Source organism: Leptonychotes weddellii, chromosome 3 (genome assembly GCF_054177405.1).
Source record: "Leptonychotes weddellii isolate Sample4059 chromosome 3, ASM5417740v2, whole genome shotgun sequence".
Taxonomy (NCBI): domain Eukaryota; kingdom Metazoa; phylum Chordata; class Mammalia; order Carnivora; family Phocidae; genus Leptonychotes; species Leptonychotes weddellii.
In genome coordinates this window covers 39,587,377-39,611,844 of record NC_138371.1, presented here as the reverse complement: position 1 = coordinate 39,611,844, position 24,468 = coordinate 39,587,377, and the positions used below count along the sequence as shown (strand labels likewise).

The window sequence follows — 24,468 nt, the reverse complement described above, 5'->3', positions numbered from 1 at the left end:
GATTACCTACATTTTTTAAAGGGGAGAAAAATGCTGGCAAGCCTTCAAGACCCAAAGCATACTCAGGAGAGTAGGCTGATCTGGGAGAGGAGCATTCCCCTACTCTGCCTCCCAATGCCAACTCTGGGCCTCAGGGCCAAATGTGAGGAGAGAAATGCTTGGGTGACAAGGTGGAAAGTTTGTTCTTCTGCCTGTCTCTGCTCTTGGCGGTCCTCTCAAGTTTGAGATACAGGCGTGGCCAGCCCACTGCATAGTGTTGTTAAGATGAAAATCCCACACAATCAAAATGTCCTGCTGAAAATCTCCCAGGTGCAGAATGCATGTTGAAGACAAGCATACCTCCTGCAGAGGAGACCAGGCAGCCAGCACTGATATGCACTTCTGTTCACTAGGCCAGGTACCAGATGAACTAGCTTGAGTTAAGAACAAATAATGCGTCTCTCTAAATGCTTAGTGCAGCAAGGTGCTTCCCGTGTGCTAGGAACTAAATGCCCAGGGAAGCAGCAGATTCACAAGGACTGGATCAAATGCCCAGAATGTGCACAGAGAATGGCATTCACCCCTGCTACTTAAATTCTAACACTCTGGCATTCTCCCCCTCATATTGGAAGGGTCTTAGCTGAACAACCCACACAAGGGTTTCACAACTATAGTCTCACTGCCTTCTGGGTGGTTCCCAGCACCCCATCACTCAAAAAGGGAGTAAACAGATGCCATGGCAATTTGAAAAATCTGAACCCTGATCGCCAGGAAGGTTTGTATGAGTATTAGTAAAACCATGATCAGAAATCTTGGTGCTAAAACAAATCTGACTCATTCCCTGTTTGGATGTCTTATATATTTAAGAGGTAACTTGATCCTATTCAAAACAAAGGTCTTGATTTTCCCATCAACTTGTTCTTCCCTCCAAAATGTACTATGTCTTGCAAAAGCCCTCCTCCTATCTTTTCTTTCCTCCCCAGCTCGATGGACAATATCTCCAAGTGATTCAAGTCGCAACCCATCAAGTCATCTCTCGTTTTTCACTTTCCCTCACTCCCACATCTGATCCTTCAATATAAGCCCCATTGGTACCATGTCCCAAACGTAATCTGCCTACTTCTTCTTACCTCTACCAACTGCACCTTTCCTGAGTACACTTCCACTTCCTCTCCCTCAGCCTGCCTGCTTCCTTCCCTGCCCCAGCCTCAGAGAAGGTTCCTCACCCTGATCTAAAGACATAGCCCCACCCCTGATACTCCATTACTGTATCACAGTATCCTGCTTTGGTATCTGCATAGGAATCATCACTATCTGAAAATATTTTGTTTACATATTAACTCTCTCCATCACCAGAATGATTTCCATTAGATTATAGTCCTTTCTTAAAGCCTGGGTCTACAAAATCTCCATATCTGATTTTTGCCATTTCCTGGGGCTATAAAATCAGAGGGCTATTCACTACTGCCTTGCATAGGATGTTGTTAATATTAGTTGGATAAATGAATGAATTTTTATTTTACTATGATCTTCAGTTTTCCATTAGAAAAAAAGTACCTGATTGAATCTCTGGGCATTTTCCAGGATCTTCCTTTCCTCCTTCAGACAGTTACAGATGATCATAGACATCTGTATTGGGTCTTCCTGAAAGTTATCCTAGATGTGGGTTGTTAAAATAAATACAAATTTCAGAATGATTAAGCCATTGTATATTATAAATTGTATTTCTTCCTATCCACTGAAAAGCCTCATCTTGTATTAATTAAATTCTATACAAGCTATTTTTGGTAAAATCAAAATATTCTTTTAATAAATTATGACAAAAGCTTTCCAATAAGTGCAGGTACCTAAATTATTTCTTGATTAAAAAACCAAGTATCTTCATACACGGTTTCTCTAATAGTTTTACTTTAATTTCTGTTGTTCTTGAAGCCGTTTATGTTCCATTAGGATCCTGAGAAAATGCAAATGATACAGAAACTACCTATGATATTTCTCAATTAATTTATCTGTTGGTCTCTGTTTTGAATTTGATCAAAGATATTCTTTTCAGTTTTTCTATCTCCTTGTCAAAGCAGGGTCAAAATATTGGCAATCGCGGCCCTTTGTAACAGGTATGTTCAGGCGAAGTCTGTAGGAGAGCAAATTCCTGTATTTCATCTGACTTCCCCTGTCACTGGTATTATAAAATCATAGATATGTTCACAAAGGAAGAAAAAGCTTCTAACTACCTAAGTTGAACAGTTTGGTTGTGTTGTATGAAACAAGAAAATGATCGCTCTCACCTCCATGGAGACAGAAAAGTTCTGTTACTACACAGGTAAATATGGTAACCAGGCTGAAGGGAGTACTTTTCAAAAACTCCCGAAACTCTGTAGCCTATTCTCTTCTGCCTGGGACTCCTTCTGACTTTCTCTTCCATGGGAGGGCAACTCCTCCAAAAGCAAGGAAAGGTGGAGCCTAGTTCCAATTCACTGACTGTATCAGGCCTCAGGGACATCAAACCTTTCTGGATTTATTCCTCATCTGTATACCAAGGGCTTAGACTGGACTCATCACTAAAGTTCCTTTGAGTTTCTACATGTTAGTACAGCTCACGGCTTTTAAAATGTAACCCTTTTCCTTGGGTTTCAATTTCGACAACGCATCACATTTCTCTCAGAATTACTGACACCTAACAGGTGATACACTTAAATCTGAGAATTCTTTATGTGTTTACAAAATAAATCAATTTTTTACTTTGCTCATGCTATAAAATATTAGCTATACAAAGAGAGTTTATTTGCCATCTCTGAAACTTTTAAAAATACCAAAGAATGCACGCTCAACTCAATAGTATTTGCTCCATGAAAAAAATACTCTTATATAGGCTTGGGAACATTTTGACTGAAATGCAAAAACCAGGTCATACCTGAAGATTACGTTTGCTTTTCCTTATGTTATGCTGCAACAAAAAATTATTCTCCAAAGAAAAACGACTATACTGATCATCCAGCTGTGACAGGAGGTCATGAAAACGGATGGTGGCAAATGAAACGTCATTAGCAGCATGCTCCCTGGGAGATTTAAAATTTACACATTTTATTTTATTCATTTATTTTTTTAAAGATTTTATCCATTTATTTGACAGAGAGAGCGAGAGAGCACAAGCAGGGGGAACAGTAGAGGGAGAGGGAGAAGCAGGCTCCCCGCCAAGCAGGGAGCCCGACGCGGGGCTCGATCCCACGACCCTGAGATCATGACCTGAGCCGAAGGCAGATGCCCCACCATCTGAGCCACCCAGGCGCCCCTTATACATTTTATTTTAGATACTACTTTAAACAGACAAAATAACCATCGCTTTCCTAATGACAACTATTTAAGAAACCAAATTTTAAGCGTTCTCTTAGGTTTTTTTTCTTCTTTTCAGACTGACTTAGCTTTTAACAGCAGTTTGTACAATCATGAAAAATTCCAGAACTCAGATTCTGCATGAAACTGTTAATGGTAATTATCTCTGGAGGGGAAAAAAATAGGGACCTTTACTTTGTATGTCATTTAAAATTTTTGCAATCAGCAAATAGTAAATTTTAAAGTAGAATACATATCAGTTTTTAGAGATATCCCCCTAATTTTATTACCTTCTTCCTATTTCTAATCAATGCTTTACCATAATTCGGCTATCATTATTTCTTTTAACTTACTTCTTTCTCTAACCTGGATCCTAATGCGGAAAATAATTGGCGCCAGCATTATCCAACTTGTCCAAAGCATTTAGGAGTCTACACCATAATTAAACGGGTAAAACTACATAAAAGTACTTAATGACTAACACAGTTAGCTTTGTAGAGATAAAACACCAGTTTTCAGACCAACACATTTTTTTACAACAGATAATCCAAATGGCTACAGTGAGATTCATCTCTTAGCCAATGTGGCTCCAAGTCACTTAATCTCTTTAAAAGCATAGAAAATCTTCCAGTGAGCTTCCCTTACCAGTCTTGTTTTTCTAGCCACTGTGCCAGGTACTGTCTGATTTCCATGGGAAAACTGTCATCATAGAGCTGGTGAACCTGCTCCAGGAATTTGGAGTCAAGCTGCTGAAGCTCATACCACTGGGACATCCTACAAGGAAACAGAGCACAAAACCAAAGTCAGGAATGGAAGATCACAGTTCCAAAGAAGGCATATCTAGCATTATGCTTCTTTTAAATATCTTACTTAATCTAAAACATAATTTGTCTCTGAAATATATTATTTAAATGGTATTTATATTCGGAAGTCTGTTTTTTTATTAAGGTTTTGTTTTGTTTTTTTCTCTTCTCCAGAAAACACATCTTCAGGCCTTTTGCTCAAATGTCAACAACATATCAGGGAAGTCTTTTTGGACACCTTACTTAAACTGACATCACTTCTCACCTCATAAAACACTATCCCTACCCCCTGATGTGTTCCCCTCCATAGCACTTACCACCGGCTAACCCACCATATATTTTCTTTTATTTTGATTACTGTCTGTTTTCCCCACGTGAAGGGAAGAATTTGGAGGGTGGGCAGACTGTTCACGGCTGTATCTCCAGAACAGTGCCAGGCACATAATATGACTTTGAGATGAATCTGCACTTTTATCGAATAAAAAATGGAAACCATTACTTCATTAGATTTGCTTTCAGACAAATCCCAAGAACCCTCCAAAAGTTGCTCTCTTAGAAATACAGTACTTTTGGGGTGCCTGGGCGGCTCAGTAGGTTGGGCGTCTGACTCCTGATTTTTGCTCAGGTCATGATCTCAGGGTCATGAGGTTGAGCCCCACAATGGACTCTGAGCTCAGTGGGGAGTCTGCTTGAGAGTCTCTCCCTCTCCTGTTAACCCTCCCACTGCTCTCAGGTCCTCTCACTCTAAAATAAATAAATAAATCTTTTTTTTTTTTTTGAGATTTTATTTATTTATTTCAGAGAGAGAGACAGAGAGAGAGGGAACACAAGCAGGGGGAGTGGGAGAGGGAGAAGCAGGCTTCCCTGCCGAGCAGGGAGCCCAAGGCGGGGCCCGATCCCAGGACCCTGGGATCATGACCTGAGCCGAAGGCAGACGCTTAACCACTGAGCCACCCAGGCGCCCCAGTAAATAAATCTTAAAAAAAAAAAAGAAATACAGGACATTTGTAATTTAACTCAAAGAATTTTAAACTGGTATTTTACATTTTGTGATTCAAATGCTAAAATGAATTATTTTTGTCCCATACCTTTTAAAACAGATTTTCTTCTTGGCCTACTATGAATAATAAAACTAGTACAAAAACTCTTAAATCTCAGTAATAATTTAAAGATTGAAACAACATACCCCTGAAACAAAAAATACATTATATGTTAATAAAAAAAAATTTAAACAGTCAAGAAATCAACAAGAAATACACAAGAAAAAAAAAGAAAAAGCATTCCTTTTTCTTTCTTTAAAAAAAAATAAAGATTGAAACAACATTGTTAAATATAATTTCAAAAGATAAAGTAATGCTACCTCTTTGGATAACTGTAAGTCAATTTTTACATAGCAGTTCTAGGGGAATGAAAACAAAACCCTGATTTAAGGAAGTCCTAACATCTATGAGGAAAATGAAGAGCCTCCCATTACCACAGCATAACTTAAGATTTACACCAGTGCACAGCCAATAATATGCAGAGTGGGTATATGGGAATCTTGTCCTACCAGGCCTCTGAGGAAGGGGTCTGGATTTTCAAGCAGGGTATGGAAAAGCTATGCATGCTTGCGGTCAAGCATGTACGTGCAGGCATGAAGTCATGTCTACTTCACGAATTTCCTTCCAAAGAAAAGCAAGGATATAGTGGGACTATAAAGCTAGTTACCATCACAAATACCAGTAGAAATGGACACAAACCCACCCTTTGGCACACCTTCTATAGGAATTTGATTTTGCACTTCAAATTATTTTACCTGGGCGGGTGACTCCAAATCTGTGGCTCTCTCCCCACCCTGGTAGGCGTTTAATAAAGATGTGCCTAAAGCAAATATGCTGGCCAGGGGGGGTATGATACCTCTTATTAGATGCAGGACCTCAGGCAACTCACTTCCCTATCAAAGGTGTGGTTGTTAAGACTGGATGAACTAGTACAGAGCACGGAGCAGGCGATTAATAAATTCATGCTAACAAATCCAGAATCCATATCATCTTCTCACAAAACCCATAACCAATGCAAGGAGGGACATGATAATCCCCCAATCACCGGGCTCAAATTCCAATGTTATGCGGACTCCTTTCTGCAGTCCCAAGACCTCCTGCCTCTGCTTCCAACACTACTTCCCAGTCGAGCCTCCTGCTGTACGCAGTTGGACCACATCACTGTCTTGCCCAAAATTGCTACAGTTTGCCATTCCTAGGCTCTTTGCACCCTGACCCTATCTTCATCCATTAACAAAGCAAACCAGTCACCAAATTACCTACAGTGTCTTGGCCATGCCCAACATTTCTGCTCCGCTCCAGCTATCACTCACCCTTGAAAACAGCCTCCCTACGAATTTCCACCTCTCTAAATCCTACCGTAATTCAAAGGTAGATACAAATGCCCTTCTTCCATAAAGCTGTCTAGCACTTACCCAGAGACAATTAAGCTTTCTCTGACTTGTGCCTCACAGCATTCTGTACCTCTATGACAGCATCAGTTCCATATAAAGCTCTAGGATTTCTCCCCTGCAGGATGTAAGTTTCAGAGCTGCCAGGACCATGTCTTCTTTTTTTTTTTTTTAAACAGAACAAAACAAAACATCTTCGGTATATTACACAGTGTCCTGCACATAGTATGTACTCAATTAAGTTTACTGAATTGAAATCTGGTATATTTCATATTGAATTAGAAAGTAAAGGGCAAACCCTTTGTGCTCCACCAAGTTTGGGTTCTGCATCCTCATTAAGCAGCAGTTGCATACTGGATTGTGCTGGAGGCTCAAGTCTTATTTCTGTCCCATAAAAATAACAAAATAACCTCTCCAACCTATACATACAACACTCAAAGCACAAACACACACACACACACACACACACACACACACATCACCCAAACTCCTCAGTATTAGTCACAATTTTTTTTAAAAGACTAACAGCATTTGGGGGTTTGCAGGAACTTTTATATTCCAGGAAGACATCAAGCTCCTTCATCTTTAAACATAGATGCAGAATTAAGATTACAAAATTATGCACTCATTCATTCGTTTTCATGAACAAGTACTGACCTGTCACCTTGTGTCCCACCGAGGGGCTAAGGATTCAACCCAAGCCGCAGCTATACACGTGAGATGCCAAGACTGCTGAGTTTGCATGCACAGGGTGTGAGCGTCTAACCTAGACAGCTCTCCAAGGATGGCACAAAGCAAATGAAAACTTTTCTGTGAAAAGAAGAAAAGGTGACTGTGGTGAAAGTGGGTGGGAAGGAAGGAAAAGTGGGGGGTAAAAGAGGAGATGTAGTGTTTTATGGGCGAAAATTCTACTTCACAAGATTTCTTTACTGCTAGAGCAGGGGCAATCGAGTCATCACCAAGAAGGACACTTAAGAGTATTCGGGACGCATTCTTTCCAGGATGACCGATTCGCCTGCAAAGCCCGCCCTCGCCAGGCCCCGACGGCGCGGTCCTGGCACATCCCACACCACCCGCACCCGGAAACTCAGGCCCACTCACTCTGCGCGCGGGGTCGGACAGCGGCGCTGCCTTTCCCGGGTTCCCGCACCCGGTCGGCCTCTGCTGGGTCTGGGGCCTGACGGACGTCGTCCCTGGTGCGGCGGAACCCTCCGCAGACTCTGTGGAGAAAAACGAAAGTACCAGCTGGGAGAAAAGACAGCTCCCGGCGCCCCGCCTCCTTCCGCCTCCGCCAATCACCGGGCGGCTGCCGCGCGCGGCCAATCGGACGTGGCTGTTCCGCAGAGGCGCTGCCTCCCCCCCCGCTCCGGGGGACCGCTGCACGGCCAACCCGCTGAGTCCTTCCTTGGGCTTTGCGCAGGGCCCCGCGGGGGGTGACATGAAGCTTGGCTCTGTGTTGCAACTTGGCCGGTTGGCGGTTACCTCTAGACATAGACAACAACTAAAAGGAAGTCTGTGTTTGCAGAGGCCCAAACTTGGAGAACCTTGCATTAAACCCGTATCTGTGAACCGAAGGCAGAAGACAGAGGTGGGCATTAAACTCTAAGCTAAATTCAGCAACTCATCTGCTTGTTGCTAAACCCAGGGGACCGTTTTTTTCTGCGCTCACCTTACTTCACCACTCAGAAACGTTTGGCACAGTTGACGCCTCCATTTCTCAATACTTCTTCCTTGTCCATGAAACAACCTCCTGCTTGTTTCTTCCCACCTCTACGGCACTCTTTATCTCCGCTTCACTCCACGACCAAACTGTTTAACGTTAAAGGTTGTCAGCGTCCAGATGTTGGTCAGTTTTACCCACATTTCTCACGCTGTCCTGTGATGACCTCACCCAGAGCTTCAGTTTCTTTCTAGATGTGAAGGGCTTCTACATGTGTGTCCTGTCCACACCTGTGTATCCTGTCCACAACTCTCCTCTATGTTGTACACCTGCAAGTGTATAGTCGTCACTTGACATTCCGCTTGGATGTCTGATAAGTTCTGCAAACTAGTTATATTCAGAACGAACTCATCATCTTTCTCCTCAAACCTGCCCTTTTCCCCTAGAATTGGCATATGTCTGAGAGCTAGGAGTCATTTTTGATATTGCCTTCTCCCTCAACCCCCACATCTGGTCCTCAAGCCTTGTTGATTCTTCTTGCTAAATATTCCTCAAGTCTCATCAACTTCTCTCCATCTCTTATACCATCCCCACTTTTTTCTCATTTGGATTATTGCAGTAGAGTCCCAAATGGCTGCCTCACTTAAGCTCTTCATTGCCCCCTTTTAAAAAAAAGTTTATTTTTTTAACTGATCTCTACACCCAAAGTGGGGCTTGAACTCACAGTCCTGAGATCAAGAGTTGCATGCCCTACCAACTGAGGCAGCCAGGTACCCTGCCTTTAATTCCCCTTTAATCCATTCTCCATGCAACAGTTTGAGTGATTTTTTTTTTTTAATTTCAAAGCAGATCATGTGTTTGCCAACTTGAAAATCCCATGATGGCTTTTACAGAATTCAAATTTCTTAATATAGCTTACAAAGCCTTGGTTCCCCTATCTCTTTCTCTAATCCTATCTTGTGCCACTCTTTCCTTTCCATACTTCAGCATTTTTGGTTTTTGAATATGCCAAGCTCTTTCCCCAAACTCAGGACCTTCTTATCAGCAGTTCTCCATTTGGAAAGCCCCTTGGAGCAACATCCCCTTTCCCCAACCTCTTTTCTGGCTAACTCATCTTTTATGTCTCAGCTAAAAACTCAGCTTAAGTGGCACTCCCCCAGGTAGACATCCCAGAGGCCAGCCTAGATTCAATCTTATTGGAATGTATGCCCATAAGATAAATTGGCTCCTTCAAGTAGATGGAACTTGAATCAAGCCTTGAATAATAAGGCAACCTTCGGTAGGAAAGGGATCTAAATAATTTCCCACAGATATGCTTATATGTGTTTCTATTACAATTTTCTCTTCCCACATCTATACGCTCCTTCTTCTCACATATTCACCCTTACAAAGCCAGTACTGATCTGTGATAGGAATGACCCTTGGTACCAAAGTAGCTGCCTTCTGTAAGAAGAGATACCAGGCCACTATAAAATACCTTTCCCCTCCCACTCACCTGCATTAAGGGCCCAGACAATGTTTGAGAAAATCTGACTCTAAGAAGAGTCAGAACTTGTTATCAAGTTCTATGGATGCCTCCTTCCCTATGTCTTTATCCTCCTTCATTTTACCATCATTGACCATACTCTACTGTAGCTCTCATCACTTCAGAACTGGAATGCTACAATAGAGACCAGATAGATTACCTTCTTCCATCCCTTTCCTCTCCACTGTATTTGCCAAATTAATTTCTCTAAAACTTTAACCACATTGATACACTCAGTCCCTGCTCAAGAGCCTTGACAACTTTCATTGCATTTATGATAAAAACAAATTCTGTCTGCTAGTCTGGATCCTCCACAGAATGTCATCACCTTTCTTCCCAGCCTTGTCTCCCATTGTCCCATTACCCAACTAAACTCTATCTTTAATTCCGCCCCCATCCCCAGGCTTTTAATTTTTCTGTTTCTGTCCCTTTGCTCATACCATTGGCAAGTATTGCACATACTAAATGGCATGCCCTGCCCCTTACTCACTTTACTTATCAAATCTTGACCCAACTTTTAAAACTAAGTCCAAATCCTATATTCTCTTTCTGGAACCACCTCATCCTGTGGTGATTAATCTTGTCTCTGAAATAATATGATGCATGAGTGTCTCCATTTATGTCAACAAGCACCACACACTCCCTATATGATGGTTTGTGAAGTGTCTAAGCCTTATTCCCTCCGAGATTCTAAGTTCCAGGAAGGCAAGCTTATGTATTTTGTAAGTGTGACTAACATACTGACTGCTGAAAAAGCAACCCAATAAAAAACCAAAACCGAACGAAAGAGATCCAGAAGTGAAAAGCCCAACCGTGTGAAGCCCCCCTTAGAACAGCCAGCCGAGGGACCTGTGTCTCTATACAAACAATGTCAGCATGGCAAAAGACACAAATCCGGAAAAAATAGCTGATATCATGTTTGGTAGATTGTATTATTTTTCCATTTGTTTCTTTCCCTTCCCACTCCTTGCCCTGGTTCACTCTGGCCCAACATGGAATAGAACAGACGTGAGGTACACTCAGGTATAACCAACCTGAGACTTTGAACGTTCTGTATGATCCACTTGTCCTCATGTGTTCCTTCTCCACACTAGGAGATGGAAGACTCAAGCAGCCCCGGCTCCTCCAGCCTGAGTCCTAGAAGCAGAGACACGTGGAGCCCCCCTCCAAACCTACCACCTGGGGCAGAACTGCTGCAGCCTACCCACACACCCATGAGTAAGAGGTGTTTGTTTGTGGTCAATGTTGGAAGGCCCTGAGATTGTTTTCTCCCCCCTGCTGAAATAGTTGACCAATTCACAGATGACAGAATCAAAAGTCTAAGGTATATTAGTATATAGAATGTTGCTGTGCTGAAACCAACTAGATAAAACTTAACACAGTAAATGCAAAGACCTGTATTTGGATTTTTTGTTTTTGTTTTTGTTTTTAAAAGGCAACGAATGACAGGGTACTCTTTGCTGCCAGTGCCCAGCTTGGGAATACTTTTCAACACTGTATCTGGTAACTCACTAGCAATCAATCAGAAATGGCAGGTAAGATGAAACTTACTACTTGGCACCCCCCATCTGGTGTTTATTTAAAGGAGAGTCAAGGATGGTGAGGAATCTAGAAACCACATTTTATGGTGAGTAATTAAGAGCACTGGAGTAACTCATAAATACACATGATGTTATAGTGGAAAGATTCTTAGAAGCCATCCCACATCTCCTATTTGAAGCAAATTTATTTATTTATTTTGGAGAAGTCATTGAGAAGACAGTATCATTCCTATTCTTCATTCATCCTTTCTTTGATTTCCACTCGGTTGTATGTATTTAATCATATATACAATAACTACAAATATACATATGAAGAATATAACGCAGCTTACAAACCAAGGCAAAAAGATAGATATTATCAGTTCTATAATTCTCATTAGAAGAAATCGGGATCTCCTAGTAGATTGTTTTTAACAACGGCCACATTATTCCTTCCTTTTATTTACTCACTTTTGCAATGTGACTCTGTAGCTCCTTTTAGCAACAGGTGGGGACTATTTTCCCACCCCTTCAATCTGGGCTGGCTTGAGACTTGCTTTGACCAACATTATGCAGCAGATGTGATGTTGTGCTATTCTGAGCCTAGGCCTCAAGGGGCCTTGTAATACTCCCCTCCACAAACCCTGCCCTGCCTCGGAGGCAAGTCAGCCTAGCCTGCGGCAGCACAAGACAACGCACAGAACACAACTGAATAGTGCCGCTCTCAGGGCTTAGGCCTCAGACCTGTGAGACAGCAAGATCAGAGACCTGACCCAGATGAGCAGAACTGCTCAGTCTACCATAGACTCACAGGCAATGATAAATGCTTGTTGTTTTATCCCCACTGAATTTTGAGGAGAGTTTGGTTTGTTGTGTGGCAACAGATCACTGATGCAGACCTTATGGAGGAAAGCAAAGCATCCTGCTACTGAATTGTAAAATGGAATTTCTCGCGTGGTGCAGTACCATTGCCCTGCCCCCACCACGAATATTTTCCTAGGGGTCTCTCAGTCCCCCGCAGTACACTCTGCTGTGGTCTTAGGCACACACCCAGGAAAAGCTTACTCCCTCTGTGTTCTGTCTTGATGGCCTTGGTCTGCTTCAAAATGGCAGCTACAAATTTTTCCAATATTGTAGCAATGTTGGTAACTTATATCCAATAGTAGGAATTACACCTAATCAGTGTAAGCCATGTTTGCTAATCTGTTAATACAACGGGATTAAAATTAAGGATTTCTAAAATTCTCCGTAGTTCTCTGGATTTTTTATATTCATATGCCTAGAATATGAACGTTATGCTTTCGAAGACTAGTTATTGGAAAATATCCACGTATAAAATTAAATTAAAATGCAGGAAAGAAAACATTATCCTATTACTGTAAGAATATATAGAAATGTAAATACATGGAACACTCAGAAAGGGAAAGAGGGAGGGACGGAGGGAAAATACTTGAAAATGTTAGTTTCTGGGTGGTGGGTTGCTATATAATTTTCTTTTTTCTTTTTTTTCACAAATGTCTATACTGAGCACACTTCAATTCAGAGTCCAAATACCCTTGCGAAGACCTGTTGAAGTCCCGTGCTTTCTGCACAGCAGCCCCTGCCTGCCCAGGATGCGGAACGCTGGGAGGCGCAGGTCGTCGGCTGTTTTGAAACGGTTCCAAAGCAGCCCCGCCGGCGTGCGGCGGGAGGGACGCAAATGCTCGGAAGAGCCGTCCCACGTGCTTTCGGGGAAACGGCCCTGGAGCGAGAAGGAGCAGAATTGGGAGGAAACCGAAAAGCGAAAGTAAGTTGACTTGGGGAGCAGTACGCAGGCGCGGGCCCGGGGATTTTTTTTTTTTTTTCCCCCACTGACTGGCCGCCAGGTCAGCGGCCCCCGCCCCCCAAGCCTCCCGGCGATGGGGTTGGGGGGGTTGGAGCCGGGAGGCAGGATGCGCACGCTAGCCGGGGACGGTGGACACCTGCTCTGCGTCCTTCTAGCTGGCTAAGTCTGAGAGTAGTGGCCCAGGACAAGATGAAAGGCGCGGAGGCGGGTGCCCACTAACTTTGGAAGGAGGGAGGGGAATGTTTTCTAACTCCTTAAGGTGCTGGAAACCTTAACCATCCCACTCCCACCTTTTCTTCCTTCTCTTGGCCTGGAGGCCACCCTTTTCCCTCCCTCTTCTCCATCTCTACAGTCTGTACGCCTGCTAACTCAGATCCTTCTGTCTTTCAAGCTCTGACCCTCCCCCAGCTGGTGTGAAGGTGAAGGTGGAGGGCTGGCTGGTTCTTCAGGAATCCTTTTGCTGTATCTGCAAAAAGGTCTCTTCTTTTCCTCCTGGGATCTTCTTGCCCCCTGCTTTCTCCCCTAGGGCGATTATACCAGAGGGAGTTGGGGAGGAGAATAATGGAGGAGAATAGTTTTGTCACTGCACCATGATTTCAGAGGTTTGACAGGCCCAGGAGAAATAGTTTGGTCCTGGCTGCTATCTGTGACTTACTGAACAAAACCGGGAGGCACAGACTGAGTTTCTTGGGGTCAGCTCCATCACTAGTGAAGGATACTAGCTACTTAGGGTGACATAGTCACCAACCTAGGACTTCCAGTGTGTGAAGGGATCCATCTTACTATACCACAGCCTCCAGTCTCATGTGAGAGTGAGCGCTCATCCCCATGGCTGCTACAAACACCCCAGCAAGTGCTCTTTACATAATTTCCACAATGCAAATGGATGTTTATTTTCCCCTGTTTGAAGGACAGGACAGGCTATATAACTTGCAGGGCCCAGTGCAAAATGAAAATATGGAGTCCCTTAGTCAAAACTTACAAGAATTTCAAGAAGGCAATAGTAGAGCGTTAAACCAAGCATGGAGTCCTTGTGAGTGCTGGCCCTGGGCAACTGCTCAGGTTGCACACTAATGAAGTTAGTGTGAAATTGAAGGAAAGGAGAGTTCTCCCATAGAAACCTTGTTACATATTTACTTAAAACAAATGAAAACTTAGATAATGAAGGAACAAAAATAATGACACTACTCTTTCCTATAGCACTTGCAATAAAATCCAGAGCCTTCAGCTTTCCCTATAGAGTCCTACATGATCTGGTCTTGCCCCTCTCTCCTACCCATGTTGTCTCAGTCCCTCCATGCCTCACCATGTTCCCCTCCCTGTGGCCTCCTTCTGTTCCTCAAGGACTCAAGATTCTGTCGGCCGGGGTCTCATGTATGTCCTGTTCTTTTAGTATGCTGTGTTCCTGGCTGTGTCCATGGACTTACTCCTTCTCATTCTTTAGGTCTCAGATCAAATATCTCTCCAGAGAGACCTTCACTGACCACTTCTTCCCGCTACTCTATATAGTCTTCATAGTACTTATTAAAGCTGTCATTTGTTATTTGTCTGTTTTCATCTCTCCTCACAACAGGAGGGACTTTGTGCTGTGACATGAAAGAATTAGGCTAGTGCCCTGAGGCATCTGTATGAATTATTGTCTCTCTTATATACCTAGAATGGCACTAGGTACCATCCTTGGGACAACTAAGAAAATAGTCAAGCAAATCACTGTGTCTTATGGTTCAGATGGGAAACCCGAGTTGAGAAAGGCTGTCCCTGATACACAATCTCAATATTTTTTTAATGAGCACATCACACCATTGACCAATGCTGGAATCAGGAATCACAGGTGAATTCAACCATTCAGACCTCAACACTGGCTCTAGACCTATTGAGCTAGAATTGAGGGGAGGAGAATAAAGAGCATGTGTATTCTGAAAAATTCCCCAAAAAATTTGAATGAGAGCACCCTCCTCCACACCCTTTCCAACTTCTCCCCATCTCCACCCTGTCTAGACAGCTTCCAGGCTTCTTCCCATTAGCAGCGTTCTGTGAAGCATCTAAGTGAATGACTTTCAAGCCTCATGTAAGAGAGTGTTGTGTAGGGCTTTTACCCGGGGTAGGAGTATAAAGGCGGTGAGTTTAATAAAGGCAAAGGGAAATTTCAAGAGCACTTGGTTTATCTGTGCACGGGCAGATGTCTGGGATGTTGGGCACATAGAAGATATCTAAATAAAAGAGAAGTTAGAATGAGCTAACAATCAGACAATCTAATCCAGAGCATTTCTACAGAGTCTGGAAATTATGAGTAGGGTGAAGTAACGGGCATGTTTGGGTTAATCAATTTGCATGTAATATTAGTGACTATTCCATAATTTTAGAATTTGGAGGATTGTAAAGAGAATTCTAGCTTAGTCTTGTAGGCAGAAAGGAACTAATTACTGTCTTCTATGTACTCAAATATTAAATTACTAAGGGGCAGACTGCTAGATTTTAGGGCTAGAACTGTGAACAAAGTCTTCTTGGTCCCTGTACGTACAGAGCTCTCTTAGAGTCTAATGAAGAAGACAGCTGATATACCTTTACAACAAAGGTGGTAGGAATGGTGCTGGGGCATCTAGAGCATCTGGAGGAGGCGTGAAGTGACCTGAGTCATACAGGTGTGCACGGGGTTGGGGGGGGGTGGCAGAAGGTTTTCTAGAACCTGAAGGATGTGTGAACGTTATCCAGGTGGCAGGGTGGGTAGGATGGGGTTGGAGAATTGAGAGGATGCAGTGGAGGGAAGGGGGAGGGAACCCGGGGCATCAAAGAAACTGAAAGAAGTTCAGTCTTGTGTGTGTATGTTTTACAGGGTAAAAAGCCATTGTTGGGGGAGATGATGAGATAGGAGTTGAGGACTAGGAAGGGACTAAATAATGTATGACTTCAGAAAGATCTGTTGAGAATTATGGTCATCATCCAGTGCTGGGATTCTTAAATTTTGTGCCATGGGCCCCTTTGTCAATCTGATGAAACCTATTAACTCCAAAGAGTAATGCTTTTAGTTGAATAAAATAAAATACATGAGATTAAATAGAAAACCAACTACACTGAAATGCAGATATCAAAATATTGAAAGCAACTTTGTGACATAGTGATGTAAGTGCTTCTTTGTTATTGGCATTAAATAAGATCTAGCAGCAAGTCTGACGAATGCGATTTCAAAATTGTGCTTAGCATAAGCAATAGTTTGAGGTAATTGTAACAACTGTAATGTGACAAAAATGTGTGGGTCATGGTTTGTTGCCTTTATTCCTAATTGAAAGAAATTCTAAGTTTCAATTACAAGTTTGTGAAGATAGACTGATGTTTGCCATCCAAACTCACGAACCTCCAGATTTCTATCCATACATGCCAGGTAAGAACTGCTAATCCAGAGCACCAGAAGCCATATGAAAATTATAAGCAGGGGGTAAAATGATGTGATTTATTTAAAATAGAGCCCTCTGTGTATGTAAGAAGCCGCATAGAATTGTTTGTTGTATTTACTCTAGGTATGCCGCAGAGCATGTCCTTCATCATGTTTTTATAGTGTCCTCTTTGAGGACTCTGGTGGAAATGTTCTATGTCTTACAGTGGTGGTTACACAACTGTATGGGTTTGTCAGAAAAGGGTGAATTTTATTATGTGTATATTATACTTCCTCTAGCCAGACTTTAAAAAATGTAAGCAGTCAGGGGCGCCTGGGTGGTTCAGTCAGTTAAGCGGCTGACTTTTGGTTTCGGTTCAGGTCATGATCTCCCGGGTCCTGGGATGGAGCCATACTCAGTGCGAGTCTGCTTGACGCCTCTCTCCCTCTGCCGCTCCTCCATTCATGCACACACACTCTCTCTCTCTCAAATAAATAAATCTTTAAAAAAATGCAAGCCGTCAAATCAATCAATGCTCATGGTCAATTTGAAAAAAGAAAATTATTTGTCAGAATTTGGAGTGTGTGCACAGGCACTTTACTAAGTCTGGACTACAGTTATCTACTAGAGTATAGCAGTAATTGGTTTGACCTCCAATTCTGTTCCTTCTTCTGCAGGGAGCTCTTGGGCCTCCTGAACATGTGAGGTACAGAAAAATCCCTTGGATTTGCCAGAAGCATACTCATTCCTTATGGGTTTGGGGGGCCTTCCTTGCTGCCTTAAGATTTGAGGAAGACCACTGGAAGCTGCCTTCTTTCAACATTTATTCCAGATAAAGGCACTGATAGTCAGTACAGTTGGGTCAAAGTGAGTCGTTGTGAAAAAGAATTTGACAAGGGATTAGTAAAATGGACATCTGTGATTGGTCTGGGATGGGTGGGGGAGGAGTGAAAATGTGATTAATATTTTAAAAATAAATCTACATTTTATTTCATTAAATGCTACTTATTTGCTGCCAGTTGTAAGAAAAAAAAATATTCCGGGGGAGGATTCGGTGGAAATTTGGTGATCTAAATGCCCTTCCCATTCACTGTACTTCATCTCATGTGGCACACCTTAGCCTCAACTAAACAGGTATCTCCAGGAATCCTCTGACAAAATCCCATTACTCTTACAAAGATGATTTCTAGAATGCAAGACTCACACTCTTGGGAAGTAACTCTATACTGTGATCAAGAACTTGGTTTTGATTTTCTGAATCTAAGTGCAAATAGCCACTTACTGAACTCTTCTTCTTACTATATGGCCTCTGTGTCTGTTAGAGAGAGCAAACTACATATGTCCTTGTATCGTCTGCCCTCAAATAACGATGATGGTTGAGATCACATATGAAACCTCGGCATTCTGCTACCAGGCTCCATATTGAGATGTTTTTAAACATTTTGCTGAGTAAGAGTGCATCATACTTTTAATACATTCCAGGGAGTGAAAAGCTTCTGCAACCTTCTTTGGCTTCTAAATCCAATTGTTTATTTCCTGATAGTAGATTACCTCTTTAAAGATAAAACAATAATAATAATTTTTTAATTCAAAATATCAATCAAGATATAACTTTAAACCAGGTTTATGATTATTTCCTCTACTTTTGTTGCCAATTGATATATTTGAATTGCAGAAAATTGGGCATGTGGAGGAGAGACTGGGAGACTGCCCCTCAAGTTAGCCTGGTGGTCCTCCATCCAACAGACACGGGAAGGGGTGCCTGGGTGACTCAGTCGGTGAAGTGCTTGCCTTCGGCTCAGGTCATGATCTCAGGGTCCTGACATTGAGCCCCACGTCGGGCTCTCTGCTCAGTGGGGGGTCTACTTCTCCCTCTCCGTCTTGCTCTCTCTCTCAAATAAATAAAATCTGAAAAAAGAGTACTATCAGGAGCTTGCTCTCTCTCTCAAATAAATAAAATCTGAAAAAAAGAGTACTATCAGGAATAAGTGAACTGGCCTTGGTATAGGTACAGAGTTGGAAGAACAATATAGGATCCAGTTGGGCACATGTGAATGGGTATAAAGGATGCGATTGGTAAGATGGAATCTCTCTGAGAAAGAAGGTTATATTAAAACCTTTTTCTCTTTGAAATCTTTTCCATTAAACATTAACTTCTCTCTGTATGGCTTGCCTCAGGGACAGAAGAGGGGTGGAAGAAGTTAGAGAGGGGTCCTCCAGAGGGATCTATCTGGTATCTAGGGTGATGGCTTTTACCTTCTAGAACTCAGGACATAAGCTTATTTGGCTTTTCTCTAAGGTCTTCTTGCTGGCCTTTGAGTGATGTAGGTGTGACTATGTCATTCGTAACCTATTCTGAAATCTTAACACTTAATCCTTCTAGAGCCAAAATCATAAGTAACGTGAGAAACAAAATAAAAAATGAAACAAAGACAAAAGGGTCTTTTGTTAATGTTATATTAACACTGGTTTCTTAAAGTGTCTTATCTTGTAAGTTTATCTGAAGCTTTGGTTTTTAGCATTTCAGTCAGGACATTCCCAATTGGTGGTGTCAGGCGAGTGAGAGGAGAGCTTCAGACTTCAACCATTTCCTGGAAACTGGTATATACAAAGCTGAAGAAATAAGATAGGATTGTTGGCAAAGATCAGTCTTTAAGCTTTTTCATTTGCTTCCTTCTTTTGAGTGTCAAGAATTTATCTTGTCATTCAGCAGAATATGGAGACTTCATCTAAAATTGGAAAATGAAAATGACTTTTGAGGAAACTATTGGTTTTTGCAAATAAGTCATCATTTTTAAGGTAAACACCCTTTTGTCTACTAAATACTTCACAATCTTTCTACCAATTAACTAGTAAGCATTCACAAAATTCATCCCACAAAAATGTAATGAGGAAATGAATGCAAAATGTAGCAAAAGTTCTCTTATAACTAAATGATTTAAGACAACTAACATTGGAACAAGACTATGGGTTTTCCCATCCCTGGAAATCTTTGAGAGGACTAAAACTCACTTGATTTATAACCCGTGTAGAGGAGCAAAATTTGCCACCCTAAAATGTGTCTTTTTAGCATGTGGATTATTTTAGGCTGAGTATTTTTAAGAAACAAAAAGCTCAGGAAGAAACTTCCACCTTTCCCTTAACTGTCTAAAAGAATTTAGAGAAACTGGCTCCAGGAAGGGAGTTATCACCATAGATAACTACAGTATAATATGAATTAGGTGTGGTAGACAGGGAGGAACTTAACAAAATTTTTGTTAAAATTCTTCTCTGTGCCCCATTGTTTCTGTATGCCCCAGCAAACATTTGCTTATGAAATATTTACTCTTTTCATCTTCCTGTGAATTGTCTTCAATCCCTTTGAAGTCCCAGATCCCAGCCCCTTCTCCTTAGCTCAGAATGGCATATAAGCCTCAATTGCTTGTCTGTGGGCCTCATATTCTTATGGCCCCCCTGTTAGTACTTTATTAGTAATTATTTTTCTTTTATTAATCCATCTCATGTCAATTTAATTCTTTGATAGCCAAAGGAATCTAAGGGTAAAGTAAAAATTTTCCTCCCCAACACCCAACATCAAATTTCTTGGGGCTCAGGGTCCCTCCAAGATTCTGTTATTCTCGTATGTTCATCTGAATGTAAACTGGATAACTTGATGGTATTGAGGAATAATAATAGATAGGATGCATCCTAAATCACATTATTGCATTTAAGATTGTGATTAAGTTCTCAGAGGAGTATTATTATGCTGCTACTGACTATAATTCATGTACTACTTGAAGAAGCTCCTGGGACAGGACTAATAATGCAAGTAAAAATTAAGAAAAATTGGAATTTGTGGTTCTTGAACTAAAATAAATATTGAACTAGGTTTATAAATAGTGACTAATATATGTTGTCTACTAAGGTGGGAGAGTGGTGGGGAGTGGTGTGGCCAATGGCAGAAGTAGGGACAAAGTGTACATGAGTGAGGAAGAGGAATACTTTGCCCTTTGATGGCTTTTGATGGAAAGAACTTCAAGCAGTTCAAATGAGTGAAGGTGTCTGTTTTCAGTGCCCCTATCAGTGACCCACAGGAACATACAGACACACCCAGTGTGATGCTCATGGATTTGGTCCAACAAAAGTGTTTTCTCACTTCTCAGGCAGAACTTCAGCCCCTTTGATTAACAGGTGCCACATTTGCTTCATTAGGAGTGCCCTTGACCAGCAATGGAAAAGAAAGGGAACATACTGCAGTTTCAATTGTTGTGGGACTCAGGTTTTCTCTCAGCACCGCATATACGCTTGGAGACATGGGAAGAAGATCTGATGGAGAATGTGGCTCAGTTGAATCACTTCGGCTTAAAGAGATAACAAGGTGCATGTTGAAAAGGATTAAAAATAATAGCTTCTGGTGACACTGTGTCAGGAACTCATTTCTAGGGCTTCCTCTATTTGTTTCACTGAGATGCCTAATTCATTGTTTGAAATCAGAGCATTCAGCGTACTCTGGAATATACAGCATATAAAAAGGCAACTTTATAATTCCAGTCATGGTAGACTATGGTGCTTCCTGAAGACTAGCTTTGTGTATTAAAGCAAATGGGACATTGAGCATTAAAATGCTTTATCGTCAGGTATATGTACTTGGCTCTATCCGAGTAGAAATGCTTTTTTTAAAAAAAAGATAAATTCAGTAAGAGATATTTTACATGTGGCTAAGGTTACTTACATTGTTGAAATGGGTATAAAAACAGATGGAACATAACCTTTGTCCCCCCTTTCTGTTGGTCTTGAAACTGGAAAAGAAAGGCAGGAAAAAATGTTATCAATATTATTGATAAATTTTTTTAAAGTCTAGACAAATATAAGTAATGTTAAAAAGAAGAGCAGTGGGCGCCTGGGTGGCTCAGTTGGTTAAGCGACTGCCTTCGGCTCAGGTCATGATCCTGGAGTCCCTGGATCGAGTCCCACATCGGGCTCCCTGATCGGCAGGGAGTCTGCTTCTCCCTCTGCCCCTCCCCCCTCTCATGTGCTCTCTCTCATTCTCTCTCTCTGAAATAAATAAATAAAATCTTTAAAAAAAAAAAAAAAGAAGAGCCATATTGGGCGCCTGGGTGGCTCAGTCGATTGGGCGTCTGCCTTTGGCTCGGGTCATGATCCTGGAGTCCTGGGATCGAGTCCCGCATCGGGCTCCCTGCTCGGTGGGGAGCCTGCTTCTCCCTCTGACTCTCCCCCCTCTCATGCTCTCTCTGTCTCTCATTCTGTCTCTATCTCTCAAATAAATAAAAATCTTAAAAAAAAAAAAAAAGAGCAGTATTATGATTGTTTAGTGACTCACAAAGATTTTTAGTTGAATAGATGAAACAGTATTTTAGGTGAACATAAAATGTGCAAGAAGAGCAAAACAGATCTCTTGGCAGGCCTAATCTGACTTTACATATTATTGTCTCCAAAATGCATGAGAAAAAGCGGGAGGCAACTATATTACCTGTCTTCAAAGTTATGTTCAAGTTTGATTATATTTGATTGATTTGTGTATTGCGGGATTTCTAGTAACTCAGCAGGGTAGCAGCAACTCAGCATCTGTGGGTGACAATTGTAGGCTATTCCAAAAGATGGTGCTCATAGATTTAGTTGCTATAGATGAACATTTTAATGGATTGTATACACTTTCATCAGAGACACAGAATGGTTAACTTAGATTACAATTATAGAGCTAATTTTATTTATATTCTTTCGTGTATTTAACAAATATTTACCAAATGCTTCTTTTGGCCAGGTGTGATTTTAGCCCCTTAGGATACAACCAGGAAAGGCAGGCATGTCAAGACTAGTTACTGGAAGGCCAGCAGGTGGGGAATGAAGCACTGACCCCTTAGCCCCTCCCTGGCAAGTAAACTACCCAAGCTGAGTTGTGAGACTACAGTAAGGTAAAAAATATAAAGCTTATAAACCTCAGGCTTCTTTTGCAGAAAACAGACTCCCCTAACCCTTAACAGCTTTCTAATCATTACCTCCTCTTTCTTTTCCTCTCTCCCAGTCATAGACGTGAAGTCAGCACCACTTCTGTTTTAGGAAGGAGAAAGCCAAAGCTCTCCAGGCGGCTGGGAGAAGGCGCATGGCCGTGTGAAGTCTGGTCACAGCCACCGATTACTAACTACTCTGCTGGAGTTGGACAGCCCAGCTGTTCCTCTTCAGGAACTGTTGACGCACTACTTCCTTTCTAAGGCTTTGACCTTCACATACCCCCTACGTCTTATGACAAAGTAAACATAAAAAGAGGAACTTCGTTTACTCCAATATGAGGTTATTTGCCAAAAGCTGAGGAAAACAAGCAAACAGAAAGGACCTAACCTTCGCAGGGCTGGGAGCTGTAGTGTTTACCGAAGGCTTTGTCTTTGGGAATGTCAGGATAAAGGTACTTCAGAGGGTTTTCGGGAATGTTTTCAGCCATAATAACCTTGTAGTCTCGAAGGATGTCGGCGAACGGCAGAGCAGACAACCGACCTTTATTGTAGGGTTCTACAGAGTGGAATCTCACTTCTCCTGGAAAAACAGAAAGGGTGGGTGGAGGGAGGTACATTCAGGTTCCTGCAGGCATTCTTGGGGGCCATTCTTCCTGCCCACGTCATCTTCACGTCACTGGCTATCAAGCAATGCCAGCCCTTTTCTGCAGAGTGGACGGCACAGAGTGCCATGTGACAGAGGACACCCACACAGGCTGTGAGAAAGTCATGAGCCTCTCTTCTGGGACAACTGTAACAACTATATTCAAACCCCCTGGACACATGAAAAACAGAACACCATGCTACACACTTCTGAAAACTGAAAGACCAATAACCAAACTCAGTACTACTTTCACAAGTATAAATCATGTACCATTTTCAGAATGGTCTACCCAGGTGAAAGTTATTCCTCCAAGGTGGCTTTCACTGAATCTTAACAAAAAGGTTCCAGGCATTTTATCCTTTAGCAAGAGGCGCTCCTTCTCTTTGCTAACAAAGCCCATGACATACCTAAAAATAGAACAATGCATAGTTTTACCTGATCAAACACTGTAATTTATTACATTTGTATTTATTTCATTCACAAAGAACAGACCTAAATTTGTTCTGAGTATAATAAAAAGTCAATGAAATACTCCTCTAAGGTTAAAGTAAATATCAGTACTCTATGAAGAATGTAAGAAACTGAACTATTCCCCATCCCTCTATCACTAAACATGCTTGAAAGGAAAAAAACCAACAGCTTAAAAATAAGAACCTAATGAACTCATATGGAAAATATAGCCTGTAACTCACCCATCTATCCAAAGAGGAAGAATGTGTTTCTTAATTAGATCCAATATTGCTTCAAGCCAAGTCCAAAAGGTAAATGATTTACCAGGTAAGTGTTCCTATTGTAATAAACAAACATGTCAGGACAATGATTATTTTAATAGTTAATGTTGATACAATAATTCAAGTTCCATTTTTCAATGAAATACTCCGTTAAACTTTTTAAAAAAAATTATTTATTTTAGAGAGAGAGAAAGCAAGCAAGGGGGAGGGGCAAAGGGAGAGAGAAAATCCTAAAGCAGACTCCCCACTGAGCAGGGAGCCTGATACATGTGATGCAGGGCTCTATCCCAGGACCCTGAGATCATGACCTGAGCAGAAACCAAGAGTTGGCTGCCCAACTGACTGAGCCACCAGGGCGCCCCAAAATATTTCCTTTAAACAAGACAATAGTTTAGAGTTTAAAAAAAAAATAACTGCGTCCAGGAAATCCTCAAAATCCCAGATTATGATATGGAGGCTTAAAAAGAAGCACTACTTAAAAAAATTATCTAAATGATATTCTTTTTTTTTTTTTTTTAAAGATTTTATTTATTTATTTGAGACAGAGAGAATGAGATACAGAGAGCATGAGAGGGAGGAGGGTCAGAGGGAGAAGCAGACTCCCTGCCGAGCAGGGAGCCCGATGCAGGACTCGATCCCGGGACTCCAGGATCATGACCTGAGCCAAAGGCAGTCGCTTAACCAACTGAGCCACCCAGGCGC

General features: G+C 41.8%; 3 protein-coding genes and 1 long non-coding RNA gene across 8 annotated transcripts in view; 2 read left to right on the top strand and 2 right to left on the bottom strand.

Annotated features, from left to right (window-relative positions):
• STAT1 (signal transducer and activator of transcription 1) overlaps nucleotides 1-7,758 on the bottom strand; it is a 36,454-nt gene extending 28,696 nt beyond the window's left edge. Inside the window, exons 1-5 of the mRNA XM_031038604.2 lie at nucleotides 7,645-7,758; nucleotides 7,201-7,353; nucleotides 3,955-4,083; nucleotides 2,891-3,035; nucleotides 1,537-1,635 (exon numbers count right to left, since the gene is read on the bottom strand). Of these exons, the coding sequence (XP_030894464.1) occupies nucleotides 1,537-1,635; nucleotides 2,891-3,035; nucleotides 3,955-4,082 (372 nt within the window). The 5' untranslated portion in view covers nucleotide 4,083; nucleotides 7,201-7,353; nucleotides 7,645-7,758. The remainder of the gene's footprint in view (nucleotides 1-1,536; nucleotides 1,636-2,890; nucleotides 3,036-3,954; nucleotides 4,084-7,200; nucleotides 7,354-7,644) is intronic.
• Nucleotides 6,621-12,557, top strand: LOC145720738 (uncharacterized). The gene is made up of 4 exons (XM_081815322.1): nucleotides 6,621-6,670; nucleotides 7,567-8,131; nucleotides 10,823-10,946; nucleotides 11,164-12,557. The coding sequence occupies exons 1-4, from the start codon at nucleotides 6,621-6,623 to the stop codon at nucleotides 11,172-11,174; spliced, it is 750 nt and encodes a 249-aa protein (XP_081671448.1). The 3' UTR covers nucleotides 11,175-12,557.
• Nucleotides 12,558-18,885: 6,328 nt separating this feature from the next.
• STAT4 (signal transducer and activator of transcription 4) overlaps nucleotides 18,886-24,468 on the bottom strand; it is an 88,948-nt gene continuing 83,365 nt past the window's right edge. For 2 of the 5 annotated variants that reach the window (XM_081813959.1, XM_081813964.1), the window contains exons 18-23: nucleotides 23,728-23,822; nucleotides 23,306-23,442; nucleotides 22,781-22,972; nucleotides 21,156-21,222; nucleotides 20,676-20,784; nucleotides 18,886-19,173 (exon numbers count right to left, since the gene is read on the bottom strand). In XM_081813959.1, the coding sequence (XP_081670085.1) occupies nucleotides 19,147-19,173; nucleotides 20,676-20,784; nucleotides 21,156-21,222; nucleotides 22,781-22,972; nucleotides 23,306-23,442; nucleotides 23,728-23,822 (627 nt within the window). In that variant the 3' untranslated portion in view covers nucleotides 18,886-19,146. The remainder of the gene's footprint in view (nucleotides 19,174-20,675; nucleotides 20,785-21,155; nucleotides 21,223-22,780; nucleotides 22,973-23,305; nucleotides 23,443-23,727; nucleotides 23,823-24,468) is intronic. The other 3 variants (XM_081813961.1, XM_081813960.1, XM_081813962.1) reach the window with 3 other exon arrangements.
• Nucleotides 19,163-23,564, top strand: LOC145720499 (uncharacterized). The gene is made up of 3 exons (XR_014143462.1): nucleotides 19,163-19,243; nucleotides 20,636-20,801; nucleotides 22,467-23,564. It is a non-coding gene; the product is annotated as an uncharacterized LOC145720499 (long non-coding RNA).

What these genes read in the sequence shown, in the direction of transcription:
- LOC145720738 (XM_081815322.1), top strand. Translation starts at nt 6,621, where the DNA reads ATGACAGCATCAGTTCCATATAAAGCTCTAGGATTTCTCCCCTGCAGG. An exon ending in GGATTTCTCCCCTGCAGGAT is followed by an intron (nt 6,671 to 7,566) that starts GTAAGTTTCAGA and finishes TCGCCTGCAAAG; the next exon opens with CCCGCCCTCGCCAGGCCCCG. An exon ending in ACCGAAGGCAGAAGACAGAG is followed by an intron (nt 8,132 to 10,822) that starts GTGGGCATTAAA and finishes TCTCCACACTAG; the next exon opens with GAGATGGAAGACTCAAGCAG.